The 13,807-nt window shown below is 43.6% G+C and overlaps 1 protein-coding gene across 2 annotated transcripts in view; it reads left to right on the top strand.

Annotated features, from left to right (window-relative positions):
* Positions 1–13,807, top strand: part of ephb3a (eph receptor B3a) — a 32,252-nt gene that overhangs the window by 6,692 nt on the left and 11,753 nt on the right. For both annotated transcript variants that reach the window (XM_020650853.2, XM_065953834.1), the window contains exons 2-10: positions 1,405–1,469; positions 4,328–5,000; positions 7,073–7,228; positions 9,438–9,779; positions 10,471–10,595; positions 11,641–11,797; positions 12,001–12,109; positions 12,394–12,446; positions 13,489–13,611. In XM_020650853.2, coding sequence (XP_020506509.2) covers positions 1,405–1,469; positions 4,328–5,000; positions 7,073–7,228; positions 9,438–9,779; positions 10,471–10,595; positions 11,641–11,797; positions 12,001–12,109; positions 12,394–12,446; positions 13,489–13,611 — 1,803 coding nt within the window. The remainder of the gene's footprint in view (positions 1–1,404; positions 1,470–4,327; positions 5,001–7,072; positions 7,229–9,437; positions 9,780–10,470; positions 10,596–11,640; positions 11,798–12,000; positions 12,110–12,393; positions 12,447–13,488; positions 13,612–13,807) is intronic.

Genomic DNA, 13,807 nt, shown 5'->3' with positions numbered 1-13,807 from the left:
TTAGGCATTACATAGTAAAAATAAATGGAACAATATTGACGTTAAGTGGCATATCAATCAACATTTAAGTAATCATTAGTTTTAACCTTGGTTTGATTTACTTGCTTTTATCTCTCATCATCTAAAAAGAAGAAAAGTCATTTTGGTTTCTCTGAAGCACTGAGTGTGCACACACACACACACACACACACACACACACACACACACACACACACACACACACACACACACACACACACACGTCTCTAGCTCAGCAGCTACAGATGGACCAGCAATCTTCTCACTCAATCACACAACTCCTATTATTGACACCCAGCAAGCCAAGGACACGCCGTGCTTTAACTGTCTTTAAAGCAGAACATAAACCTACAGCATTCTTATCACACAACAGAACAAAGCCGTGTTTCTTGGAAGGAGTGCTGCTGTTGTTCCACACAGAAACATGCTATTTGTTTACCCTCTCACACCCTCCTTGGGCGTCTTTATCAACGACTTGCGAGCAAATGGTGCACAGCAGGCGTTGTGTCATTGAGTCTCCGTGAGGAAAGTGTAATTGTTGCTGTAATTATGTGCTAACAACAACAGCACAATGGGAGCCGACGCGGCCGCAGCTGCATGTTGAGAACCCAGAAAAACGGGTCGCTTCTTGTGAAGGGTGCAAAATAAAACTCCCCGGACCACCTCTCAGGTGACGACTGATTGACAGCCTCAGAACAATGCTCACTGATCCTGCTGTTTCATTCCTCTCCTCTGATTTCTTCCCAGCTCTCACCTCCCCGCGAAGTCGTAAACAGCCAGGGGAAGGGGAAAAAAAAAAAACGCATCACCCTTTAACTCAGATTTGACTAATCTGAGTTGAGAGGCGTCACACTCGGGTGTTCTGGGTGAAAACTTCTCTTACGAATATGATTTATTAAATCTCCCTGTGCTTGTTTGACCTCTCTGAACTGCTGCGTCTTAATGGAATACTTCCCACTGAAGGCATCTTGGGGAAGGCTTTGTTCTGAGCTTCACAAATGAATATTGAAAAGGAGTGCATTTGCAAAAAAAAAACACACACACAGAGAGAAGGAATTAATTAGGCAGAGTCAGAGATATGCGCTGATTGTCAGTGCTTTCAAAAACTTGAGTGCATGTGGGTGCAGGTTTTGAAAGAGGGAGAGGAAGTTTTACCTGCTCCTCTTGTGACGCAGAGGGTACTTGTGTACTGTGTACTGTGTGTGTGTGTGTGTGTGTGTGTGTGTGTGTGTGTGTGTGTGTGTGTGTGTGTGTGTGTGTGTGTGTGTGTGTGTGTGTGTGTGTGTGTGTGTGTGTGTGTGTGTGCTTCCTAATGCAACAGTTTCTCCTCCTCACACCTTTTAATTCAGCTTTGTCAACCTTCCTCCTACTCTTTTTATTTTGCAGAAACCCTTATGGACAGTCGGTGGGCAACTACAGAGCTGGCATGGACCACGTTCCCAGAGAGTGGGGTGAGTAAGTGTGTGTGTGTGTGTGTGTGTGTTTGTCTTTCTTTTTTTTTTTTTTTTTGCGTTCCCTTGTTTTTTCTCCCTTTAACAGCATTTGTTCCATTTGCTTGTTAATAGAGCCCAGTCTGCCTTGAACAGCACACCTCCCACTGTTTTATATCGTTGTTTTTTGCTGTGTATGTTTGCTTTCTTGGATAGTTAAAAAAACAAATGAGGAACACACAATGAGTGGAAGAAATCAAGGTTTTTCAGTTTTTAGCTAAAAGTTCAGTTAAAAGCTTGACGACACATAAAGCCGTTAAACAAATGCGCAAACGAGCACATACTCAAAGTAAATCCCCACAGCGCATAAGGCCTTTTAGGTAGACTCTACCCTGCGTGTCTCCACAGGATAGGGAGCCGGATAATTGAAAGCATGTGTCTGTATCGTCTATATTATAGGCCCAAGAGCGCATTACAGGCAGAAATTAAGGTTTTCAGTTGATCCCCCCCCTGTAGGAATGGTGAGAAAATAAAACAACACGAATTTGACCCTGGGGCTAACAGCCTGACAGACCTCCCCCACTCCCGGCCAGTGTAATTTGTCTTCGCTACGTGAGCGCAAAGTGAGTCAATGGAAATGGTGGGTTTCCATGGAAACGATCTTCGGCAGCCCTCCTCTTTCCCTTTTTTTCCTATGAGGGTCGGCTCTGAATGTCCTAGCATCCATGAAGTCATATGTCAGGACCAGGCGAGGCAGCCCCTCTCCTCGCAGCCTGACAGGCCCATACGTTCGGGGGGCCGGCAATTATCATATTTGTCAGGTAGTGCATCAACGTGTTGCTGGTGATTTATGACGCCTAATGCAGACTCCTGGGCTCATCGTTTGGGGATAAATTGCACAGGAGATCGCAGACGTGAGATGAGTTATGCATTATTTTCTTCCAGTTGAAATAATCAATTTCTGGGAAGCTCATTTGTTATGGAAACGAAACATTCGCTCCAAGAGGGAATTAGGAAAAAATCAAAAAAGATTGACTTCTCACAAGGTTATTTCCTAATGGACTAAATGTATTGACCAATGAAGCCATTTATCATATCCTGTTAGGTTAGCTGCATCATACAAAGAGCGGTGTTAGCCACATTTACAGCTTAAGTCTCCGTTTTCTTCTTCATGTGTGTGACATGTTAGCCTTTCAGTGAGTCATTCAAAGCTACAGGCTGGACAAAAAAAACCACTTGGATGCAAATATGTGCTCTCAGGTTATATGTGTAGGCATGGGAAAAAAATATAATGTCTTTCCAACGTAACCTGAAGTGCTCAGGAGGGCAGCCACAGTGCAATCACATTAACAGCTCTGCATTTAGATGGGCTTTTTAATAAATAACTCCCTGTTTGCATTAAAGATATTAGTTGAAATATACAGTTTTATGCCCTCATCCCTTGTCAGCACAGATAGCAAATTTATGTTATAGAAACCAAATCTCCTCTTGAGGTGATTTCAATTGCTTTACAGGGATGTGTGTGCTTCCTCTATGTGTGTGTCTGCAGTTTGTGTAGGAGCAACTGTATGTGCACCAACACATTTGTGATCTTACAGCTGCAAAACATCCCTCTATCCCATAAGCGCGTGATCAGCATCAGAGCGGATTGTCAAATAGGTATAATGCGTGAAATCTGCTTTAATGGGAAAATGTTTCCTATTAATAGTCTGAAATGATTGGAATTTTCTGAATGATTCATGTAATTAGAAGCATTTTAGCAGCAAATGATTCCTCACAGGCCACATGTACACAGTAAACACAGGGGGGACATGTGCTGCATTTTGATTTTCTGTTTTATCACTCCACTTGTTTGCTGTTTGGAATGCCCTCTATGCTTGAATGGCTTGTATCAAGATGCAGCGCATTTAACATTACTTGATATTAATTAACAACATGTTTGATAAGTGGGCTTCTGCTGTAGCTCAGTGGCTCAGAAACAGTACTGCTGTCGCATCAATGAAACACATTAGATAATCCATTTAATTTAGCCTCATTTTAATCTACTCTACAACTATCGTCTCCATCAGCAATGATGAAGAGTAGAGGTCTCCCTACACCACTTTTTCTGTCCCAATACCGACCCAGATTTGATACCGAGATTTGAGTATTGGCTAGTATCAAATATTGTCTGACACAAGGGGTGATCAAATAATACAGCGTATTGGTAGAAAACTGATTGCTCAAAAATGTCCAGCCCAGACTAACTAGCATTCTCTGCTAGCACTCTGTTCACACTGATATTGTCTGGAGTTGTCACATATCAATCAGTCTTTAATAGAATCTTGCCAGTCCATTACAAATGTTATCTCGAGACACTTTACAAAAAGCAGGTAAAAGACCTTACTCATCGTTATATTACATAGACCGAACGTTAATCCATCATGAGCACAGCACTTACCAACATTTAGCAAAGTTACAGTGGCAAGACAAAGCGTCCTTTTAAGAGGCAGAAATCTTGGGCAAAACCAGGCTCATGCCGAAATGTCGATTTTCCTTAGTTCTGGTGTTTTTGTATTTTTTTTTTGGCGGGGTGGGGGGTGGGGGGGTATTATCTTTATTGGTATGACATATGTATTAATGGGTATTGGTATTAGAAATGGTACTCGTATTGTTATTGGTAATTACTATTGGTTTTGGTATTGGTATCAGTACTAGTATTAATATATGTATCTGTATTGGTATGAGTGTTGGTTTTGTATCTCTATTGGTGTCAGCGCTGGTATCAGTATTGATATCGGTGTTGTTGGGACAACTTTAATGAAGATTGCTAAAAGCTTTTCCAGGTATCCTGCTGTCCTCTTTTCCTGTGTCATAGTGTCTTTCTGTTGTCTTCACAGTGGGAGGAAGTGAGCGGCTACGATGACTCAATGAGCCCGATCAGGACCTACCAAGTGTGCAACGTCCGACAGCCCAACCAGAACAACTGGCTCAGGACGGACTTTATCCCCCGCAAGGGCGTTTTGCGAGTCTATGTGGAGCTCAAGTTCTCAGTCCGTGACTGTGCCAGCATCCCCAACATCCCTGGCTCCTGCAAAGAGACTTTTAATCTGTTTTACTACGAATCCGAGGGCGACGTAGCAACAGACACCAACCCACTGTGGAGGGAGAACCCCTATGTGAAGGTGGACACCATCGCCCCAGATGAGAGTTTCTCTTTGCTGGAGGCGGGAAGGATCAACACCAAAGTACGCAGCTTTGGACCGCTTTCCAAGGCAGGCTTCTACCTGGCGTTCCAGGACCTGGGCGCCTGCATGTCTCTCATCTCTGTCAGGGTTTTCTTTAAAAAGTGCTCCACGACTATCGCCAACTTTGCCGTCTTTCCAGAGACCGCTACAGGGGCAGAAGCCACGTCCTTAGTGATTGCCCCTGGCGCCTGTGTGACTAACGCCATGGAGGTTTCCGTGCCTCTGAAGCTCTACTGCAACGGGGACGGCGAGTGGATGGTTCCTGTAGGCTCGTGCACCTGCGTCGCAGGCTTTGAACCCTCTGCAGACGACACGCAGTGCCAGGGTATGTGTGGTTAACAGACATTTCGACTTTTATTTAACCAAATCTCCTTTATATGCTCAGTGCAAGTCACCTCAGTGTGTGCCCTCTTCTCTGCATTTATTGTGTGGCTCCTGAAAAGGGGGGTGAAGGAGGGTGGAGGAGAGTATGAATTAATGAGGTGTTGCAGAGAGGAGCAGCATACAAATATTGTGAGAGCAGGATGGGAGGGAGAGAAAGAGAGAGAGAGGTAGCTGGGAAGGCAGAAAATCAAGTGGCTGAGAGAAAAAATGCAGATAATAGAAAGAAAAGGGGTTCCAGAGGAGAAGATTTTAACAGAGAAAGAAAGATAGTGTGAGGAAAGAGGTGTGAATCGCCAGAGATGGGATGTGAACAGCAGCCAGAAGGAGAAGAATGAAAAGGAAGGAGGGGGGAGGGGCTGCAGGAAGTCCAAGACAGACAAGCAAAGCCTCCTCTCACCTGGGCTTGAGAAATAGTGTTGAACACGCGCTGGAGAGCTCATTCGTTGCCATTTGGCGGCTCAAGGTTAAAAGCTTGCCGCCAAAGACTGATAAAAAGCTCTCCAGGGTTTTCAGCGAGCCGCCGCGATGAGGAAGTGTAATTTCCTCCGCGGCCTCCCGTTAGTTAATCTACAGGCGGCCACACTCATTAACACCATTCAGACCAACGTGAGCCAGCACTGCCACGCTTACATTAATCACTCAGACATTTCATTTCTTACCTCTCGTTTCGCCGTGCTCGCAGCCAAACGCTGCTTGAGAAGGAAAGAGGGGGAAGGAAAAGGAGGGAAGAAGAGGAGAGGAGGAGACAGGGACAGTTGGTAGAGAAGGGGGGGAAACATTAGTGCATCAAAAACTGAGGTATAATCATGTGCTGCAAAGAGGATTGCAAACAGATAGTGTGCAGATTTGGATTTCCTTTGAAAGGAAGTAAGGAAAACAAACAGATAAAAGAAGATGATGATGCACTGTGTGAGAGAAGAGACATAAATCAGATCAGAGAGGGCAGAGCCCTAAAGGTCTCAGTGAATTATGAAAGAAAAAAAATGGAAGCGTTCTCATCTTATCATCTTTAGCTTTTTATTGCATGGCTTTAGAGCTACAATGTGGAGCCATTAGCTGTGCAGATTTTCCTAAAAGTGCCATTGTTGGGAGTTAAAACAGAAAGACCACTTAGACTAAACTAGTTAATTGCTCCCTCTCTCCCTCACTGCTGGATTTTAGAAGCCGTCACGCTGACAGGACAGATGTTTGCCAGAGACCCAACTTTTTACAGCACCAGTTTGGAATGTAGCAAACAGTAAAACATGGGGCTCTGGAGGCAGATATATCCAGGCCTTTTTGCTGCTAATCCCCTTTATCTGAATCCGTCTTTAGTCCGGGCTTATGCTGGTTTATCCTTAAGACTCGATATCAGGCAACCTTCAGCGCGACACTTTTGGAATTCAAAATTAATCGCTTGGACACATCGTGCGAGCTTACCATACACTTTGTATACTTTTCCTAACAACTATCCTCAGCTAATTTACGTTCACTCTGATGTCCCGTCATTTGAATTGATTTATTGGCTTATTATGGAGCCACTCTGCATGCATGTGGACGCCTTGTTTGTATGCAGCCCTGTGGTTTTGGAAGCAACAGACACTGATTGATGGGTTTGGGGTGTATCCCTCGTCTTCGAAAAGCATTCTCCATCCCTGTTTGTCTGACAACAGCAATCTCCTGTCAACAGTCTATCTTCATCTTTATCCTACTTCTCCTCCTCTTCAACATGAAACTTAGCTGTCATCCAGACTCCCTTTTAGGGGAGATTAATGTCACCTGGGAAAGGGAGTGAGAACGAAAGAGCAGATGCAAATGTATAGATAAGACCGTATGCTGAAGTGTTTGCCATTTGTCACGTTTTATCAGCGTTTTCTGCCCAAAAATCGAACGTTGCAGGTACTTCAAAGGTACAGTTTTTGTTCTGTGGCTGATATGACAGCCGCTTGTTTTTCAGATAAGCGACAGCTTAGTGTTTGTTTTTTGTTTTTCTCTTCTCATTGTCCCATTTTATCTCCTCTGCCGCTTTTTCAGCCTGCTTCCCTGGGACCTTCAAATCCAAATTCGGGGAGGGATCCTGCTCCCCCTGCCCGTCCAACAGTCGCACCAGTGCACGAGGAGCCAATATTTGTCCCTGCCAGAGTGGCTTTTACCGGGCTGACAGTGACCCCCCTGACTCAGACTGCACCAGTAAGTCATCCATCCAATGCACTCACTCAAAAAAAGTCCTTGATCCCATATTTGAAAAGTAGGAGACACACAGTAAGCACAGTCCAATAAATGCCAGGTTGAATCTGTTTTAATGACGGTTGCAATGATAGCGTTAAGCTGCTAGAAAATCTCAGGCCATCCTGTCCCTGAAATCCTCCTGAGTTCCTACTCACGCTTGTCCTTCAGTGTGAAAATGTTCCTGTTGGATGGGGGCTCAGGGGGCAAGACATGCCGTGAAAATAAGGACGCTGCAGAAACCAAGATGGCTGACAAAGCAAGAGAGTCCCTGATTACGACGCCAGTTTATTGCCTTTTGCAAACAAAAAAAAAGAGAGTATGAAGCGGCTTGATTACATGCATGATAATAACACCAGTCACATGTCTTTCAACTCGTCAGTGCCCCTAAACAATTGTAGTTAAAAAAATAGTGTTAATGTTTCAGCAGGGATGATATCTCCTCAAGTTATTGGACTGGACCGATGTACATTTTTTAAATTCTAAATGAATTACTCAAATCACTTTACAGTTAACCAGCTAGGGCTCACACATTGTTGGTCTGTCCTCTGTGCCTTAATCCCTTGTGGGAAAAGGGAAAACACCTCTTTAATCCGTGTTTGTAAATTGACAGCGCATCTTCTGACAAAAACTAAACACTGAAACCTCCACGTTTAGTCCCGAGGCTTAGATGCTGTCTCTGAACGACTGTTAATCGTCTCTGTGAATTTGTACATTTATTCACTATAGCTGCACAATTACTGTAGCTGATATTTCCTCTCAAACAATTACGGGTAAATTCCTAAATCCGTCACAAATCTGCAGCCGGATTCCACGTTCAAACTAGTCTCGTCTGATACTGACCGCAGCGTCCGTGCTTGTTCTGCATGCTCAGGCCTGAGAAGAGAAGTCCCAGCCGTCGTGCTGATGGAGAGCGACATGTGCTGCCTTGACCGTGTAAAATCACCCCCCCAGGGGCCTTTCGCCGCGTTAAATGACACACACGGACCGCAACTGTCTTCCCCAGATCCTTGTCACAGGAACACTGTGGACACTGACCAGCGCACACAGACAGGCGGGCATGGACACAAGCACCACCTCTGAACAAAAACACACACTATCACAAACACAAGCACACACAGGGATGACAGCTCTGTCCCTGTGGTCTGTCAGAGTTTGTGCCAGGCAGAATGTGCTTTGTGTTTGGAGCGCTGTGTTGCACAAGAGCGGCTCAGCTAGTCAATGGCCGGCAGCTTGGGCTCAGCGTGTGTTTTAGACGGGTGTCCAATTAGAAGAGCCTCCACTCTGAACTGTGCAGGCCTAATTAGGAAGGACAGTACGAGTGAAACTCGGCTCAGGGCGAGCTGAACAGAGACTGGCAGTTTTGGCCAACATGAGCTGACGGCCTGAGAGTCTTCCCATTGCTCTCTTTCTGTCTCTCTTCTCTCTGCTTCGAGACAGGTTAGACTCTCTGCAGCTGGAAGCTTAGAGTTAGAGCCCTGTCTCTTCTCTCGCTGAAATAGGATAAAAATGAAAAAGAAAATCTTTGTTGCCCCCCTCTGCGGTTATCACACTTTATCCAGGTTTCAAACACCTTTCACTCATACCGCAGCACTGCCTATTGAAACATGGAGTCAGGTTGTACTGATAAAACAACATGAATTTATATGAAGTATGGATTAAGTCCCACTAGCACCATGATGGGTTACACATACATAGGGATGGAGGCAGGTTTCAGAGCAGAGCTGTGAAGGATTGTGCTTTTCATAAAGGAGCATTACTTAGTCATGAACAGTGGAAGTTCTGCTTGTGCATAACAAGATGTTTTTATTCTCCTGTTTCTGAATATGTTGATTTATTTATCTGCACCAGGAAGGATTTCTCCCATTCTTATGTTTTTACATGCCTCCTTGCACTTTTCTCCATCTAAAAGATTTGTTTGGGGCATGTGAAGCATTTTAAACTTTTATTTGTGCAAACTGTTTCTTTTTTTAAGGATTAAACTCTTTTTTTTGTATGAGAAGTACGTCCTGTTGTTGCCTTCTTACAGAGACATTGATACATTAATGCACCATTCAGGGAGGATAATGTAAGCACTGCATAGGGAACATGACTAAAGCCTCAGCTGTTTGCTTTTCTCTTCCTGCCCACCCATTAAACACCTACGTGTGTCTGTGTGTGCGTGTTTGTGCAGCCATCCCCTCGGCGCCTCGCAACGTTATCTCCAGCGTGAACGAGACCTCGCTGTCCTTGGAGTGGGAGGAGCCTGAAGACACCGGCGGGAGGAGCGACCTCGTCTATAACGTGGTGTGTAAGAAATGCCTGCAGGACCGGAGCCCCTGCACGCGCTGCGACGACAACGTTGACATCGCTCCTCGCAGGCTGGGGCTGGGGCTGCGGCAGAGGAAGGTGGTGGTGAGGAACTTGCAGGCTCACACCCGCTACAGCTTCGAGGTACAGGCGGTCAACGGGGTTTCTGGGAAAAACCCCACCTCACCCAGCTACTCTACGGTCAACATCACCACCAACCAAGCCGGTTAGTACAAGAACAGTCAGTCAAGTCAGCGACACTTAATGTGTCCACAAACTGAGTTAATTCTTAGGGCAGCTTGGATCAATAGCACTTAACAACACGATGGAAAAGGCTGGTTATGTTCAGTCAATGTCAATCAGTGTATTCATGAGTCTTAGTATCCAGAGCAATGTTATCAGTTAACACACAGTGAACACTGGAGAGAGAGTGACAGACGGAAAACAAACAGCTAAAGAAATAACAGGAAGGGTAGATGGAATCATAAATAAACGTTATATCTCTACTGTCAGCTTTCAGTGTACTGTCAGCCGTCACTGACAATGTCACCTTTCAACACCTCCTCTTAATATCTGCAGCGTCATCATCACCAAAACTGCTCAGCACCTTTCCACAGACTGTAATTACTCTCCCAGTTAACCTGCACTTAATCCAGCTTTCTGCAGTTTATGGACCCAAGACAATGACTGTCAATTGAGTCACTTTCAGGCCTCACTAATCAATAAACTGCAGAACGCTGAAGGTGAAACATGTTGTACCGTTTTTCTTAAATCGTTCAGGTTGAAGGATTTTGAATAACATTATCTCTCTTTGATGGTTTGTGACTTGGAAGGAGAGACTATTGGCGGCAGACAATATGAAGAGACTTTCCCCGACTTGCCGTGTAACCTGTGTCCTCTCCATTGTCTCACTGCAGCACCTTCAGCTGTGCCCACCGTTCATCTGATGCGCTCCACCTCAGACACTCTCAGTCTGTCATGGCTGCCGCCTGAGAAACCAAATGGGGTCATCCTCGATTACGAAATTAAATACCATGAGAGGGTAAGCTCTGAATTTTTAGCTGTTACATCTATCTAGGTCACACTGTATGCCTTATTGACTCTGAACTTTTCCAACCCTGTATCTACAGACGCCTTTTAAGAGTGGAGAAAAATATAACACGGAAATGTGATGCGTTTAGGGGATAGAAATGTTTGTTGTTGGAGAGTGTGAGCAAGTCAGACTTCAAAAAATGTTGATGTAAATGCTTCCTCACTGGTATAGACTTCCCAAGTAAGGCCCTGTAGTTATTATACATATTTCTTTTTAACCTTTTGTGGTAAAATCAAAGATTCTTAGATCCTTGCAGGCAGTCTGAAAACAACACTGTGTTAAAGAATTAAAAGGCTTGTGTTTGTTTCAGTCACTCACACACCAGTTTTAGTAACAACTTAATTTGCTTGACTGACATTAGACCAACGTAGCTTAATTCATTTGAAATGTTATAGCTAATGTCTTAAAGAACTGTCATATATACTGTATATAAATATGTAATATCGTTTCTTAGTTTAAAACTATAAAAGCAAAACTTCAGTCTGGAAACAAGTAGGCTGAAGTGAATTTAATAGTTTCAGTTTAAAAGAAATCTGCCAATTTACCAAAATCTTAAGTTAGCTATCATTAGCTAACATTATTCACTATAAACTACTAGCAACGCCAGAACGAGAGGCCGTTTTAACTTATTCAAATATTTTACTTTTGAATGAGTAAAATGTGTTTTTATTGCTTATTAATGTATACTTTTCTTTTATTTGAGTAAGACTTCTTTCTTCCATTTTTCTTTAGTACCGAAAGCTAAAAAACGGAGCTTGTGTACATGTAAACTAACATTAGCTTACATTAGCAACCTCAAGCTAGGCCACGCAGATTAAAGAGAACTGTAACAGAAAAACATTCAGCTCAGTTGGAAACTATTTTTTTTCAACTCTAAAGATAACCTTGTGTTTTTTTATTCGACTTTTTGAAACTAATGCTGACCGAGAACTCAAACATCTGAAGCATCTGGAAGAAGCTTGATGCAGCTGCTGTGTGCTGTGTTTTACTTCAGGGCCAGGTGATGTCCCACACAGTAACAGCCCAACACAGCTCAGCCAAGGTGGAGGGGCTGAGGGCTGCTACGCCCTACGTGGTGCAGGTCAGAGCTCGCACTGTTGCAGGATACGGACGATACAGCAACCCCATGGATTTCAGCACCAGCCTTCACAGTACGGATAAACTCTCTCCTGCGTCAAGTCTGATCTTGATAATCTGCTTCTTATGCTTGTCCTAGTGAGGGTTCTAGCTTAGTAGTTTTTATTGCTGCCTTAATTAACAGACTTTACACTTGCAGTACAGGCTAACCTTTAATCTCCAAGCTGCTGTTTCTGGTGTTATTTACTCATGTGTGTCTGCATGTTATGTGGTCCAGGTGACCCTCAGAAGTCGGTGCAGGACCAGCTGCCTCTCATCGTCGGCTCGGCCTCTGCAGGTCTGGTGGTCATTGTAGCCATGGTGGTTATTGCTGTTGTCTGCCTTAAGTAAGTGTTTGATATTTATTGCTGACAGGCTGAAGTACATGTTTCATTTTGTTAGTTAGAGCCTGAACAAAGAGGCTCATTAAATTTTAAAGTGCTTTCAAAGGGTGCATACTAACATCTTCGCTTCAAAAAGAAGCTCTGCAGGACAAAAAAAAAAACGGCTCCTCTTGAGTTTCTTCCAGAGGTTTCATCTTATAGTCCAGTCAGATGTTTCTTCGTTCTACGTGAAAATGTCCAGGATGATTCTTTGAATGTGACTCTGTTTATATGCTGCTTGTTTACAGGAAGCAGCGCAGCGGCTCAGAGCTGGAGTACACTGAGAAACTGCAGCAATACAGTAAGTTTATGTGCTCAGCCTGAGAACTCTCCTGTGTACCTTTGGTCATGCCAGTGCAGTTATCCACCTGATTTAATCAATTATCCAATCACCTGATTGAAGCAGGACCATTTCCCTATTAGCACAGAGGAAACCCAGACCATGCTGTCTGTATCTTGTTTGGCATGATAGTACCCTTTGTATGTGAACTTTACCGACAAGAAATGTTACTTACTGCATATGTGGTCATACATTCAAATCAGCTCACTTACTGTCTATGTCTTCTGTTAATTAATAAGGAATGTTTCTGATCATTGAATTAGTTAAGTAAGAAATAAATGAATAAAGATCAAACACATCACAAGTTTTTAGATCAGAAGTAAACACACTGTCCTTCCTCCATGTAGCAATAAATGTACTCAGACTTTCTGTGAGATCACGTTTCATTTTGGGAAATTCCCTTAATTCATTCTCTTGCTGAGAGAAAATAAATGCCTTTCTCGTGTCTGTTAATTATAAAAAGGGATTTAGCTTAGCTTAGCATAGCCTAGATACGTGGAACCAGTTAGTCCGGCTTTTTCGAGCATTTGATAACTACTACAATAAGAGCCTCTGATTCTTAGAATAAACATGCTTTATCTTGTCTGTTGGACTCAAAAAAAACAAGGTCATGTTATCACTGTGAGGTTGCTAGGCAACCAGAGGAACTTCAAGGAAGTAACTGCGCCCAGCCATGAAATTGCCCCCCCCCCTTCAAGCACAAACAAGAAATTACAAAATACAATTTTTCCTTCAGCATGGGAAAAAAAAGACGAAAAAAGCTGTGAGTTGTGCTAGCTGTTTCCTCCTGCTTACAGTCCTTATGCTAAGCTAAGCTAACTAGTATTGACAGCAAGCCTATTTCCCGAACATGTCAAACTATGTATTTAATTATTCTGGCTCAAATTGAACAAATATTTTATAATAAATATTTAATATATATTGATATGAATAGTAGCATTTCAAGTTCAGCCAGACAGCCAGGCAGCTATGGCTACATGCTGATGAATGTTTTCTCTCTCAGTTTCTCCAGGTGTCAAAGTGTACATCGACCCTTTCACCTACGAAGACCCAAACGACGCTGTGCACGAGTTTGCCAAAGAGATCGACATCTCCTGCGTGAAAATAGAAGAAGTCATCGGTGCAGGTAAACAGCGCTGTATTTTTTTTTGTCCGCAAGGATGGAGAAAGATTCTGGATTATTAATCATTTATTCGAACAGGAGTGTGCCATCAAGCCCCGAGGTCTGTTCTGTAAGAGAGTCCCTCTTCAGGACTCAGAGTGTGCACGAGAGCTGCCAGTGGGAGGGATTGAAGCGAAAATCTTCTCGCTCAAATCCCCCT

The sequence above is a fragment of the Labrus bergylta genome, chromosome 4 (genome assembly GCF_963930695.1).
Source record: "Labrus bergylta chromosome 4, fLabBer1.1, whole genome shotgun sequence".
Classification (NCBI taxonomy): domain Eukaryota; kingdom Metazoa; phylum Chordata; class Actinopteri; order Labriformes; family Labridae; genus Labrus; species Labrus bergylta.
Note: the sequence above shows the minus strand (reverse complement) of the source record. Positions and strands in the feature narration are given on the sequence as shown.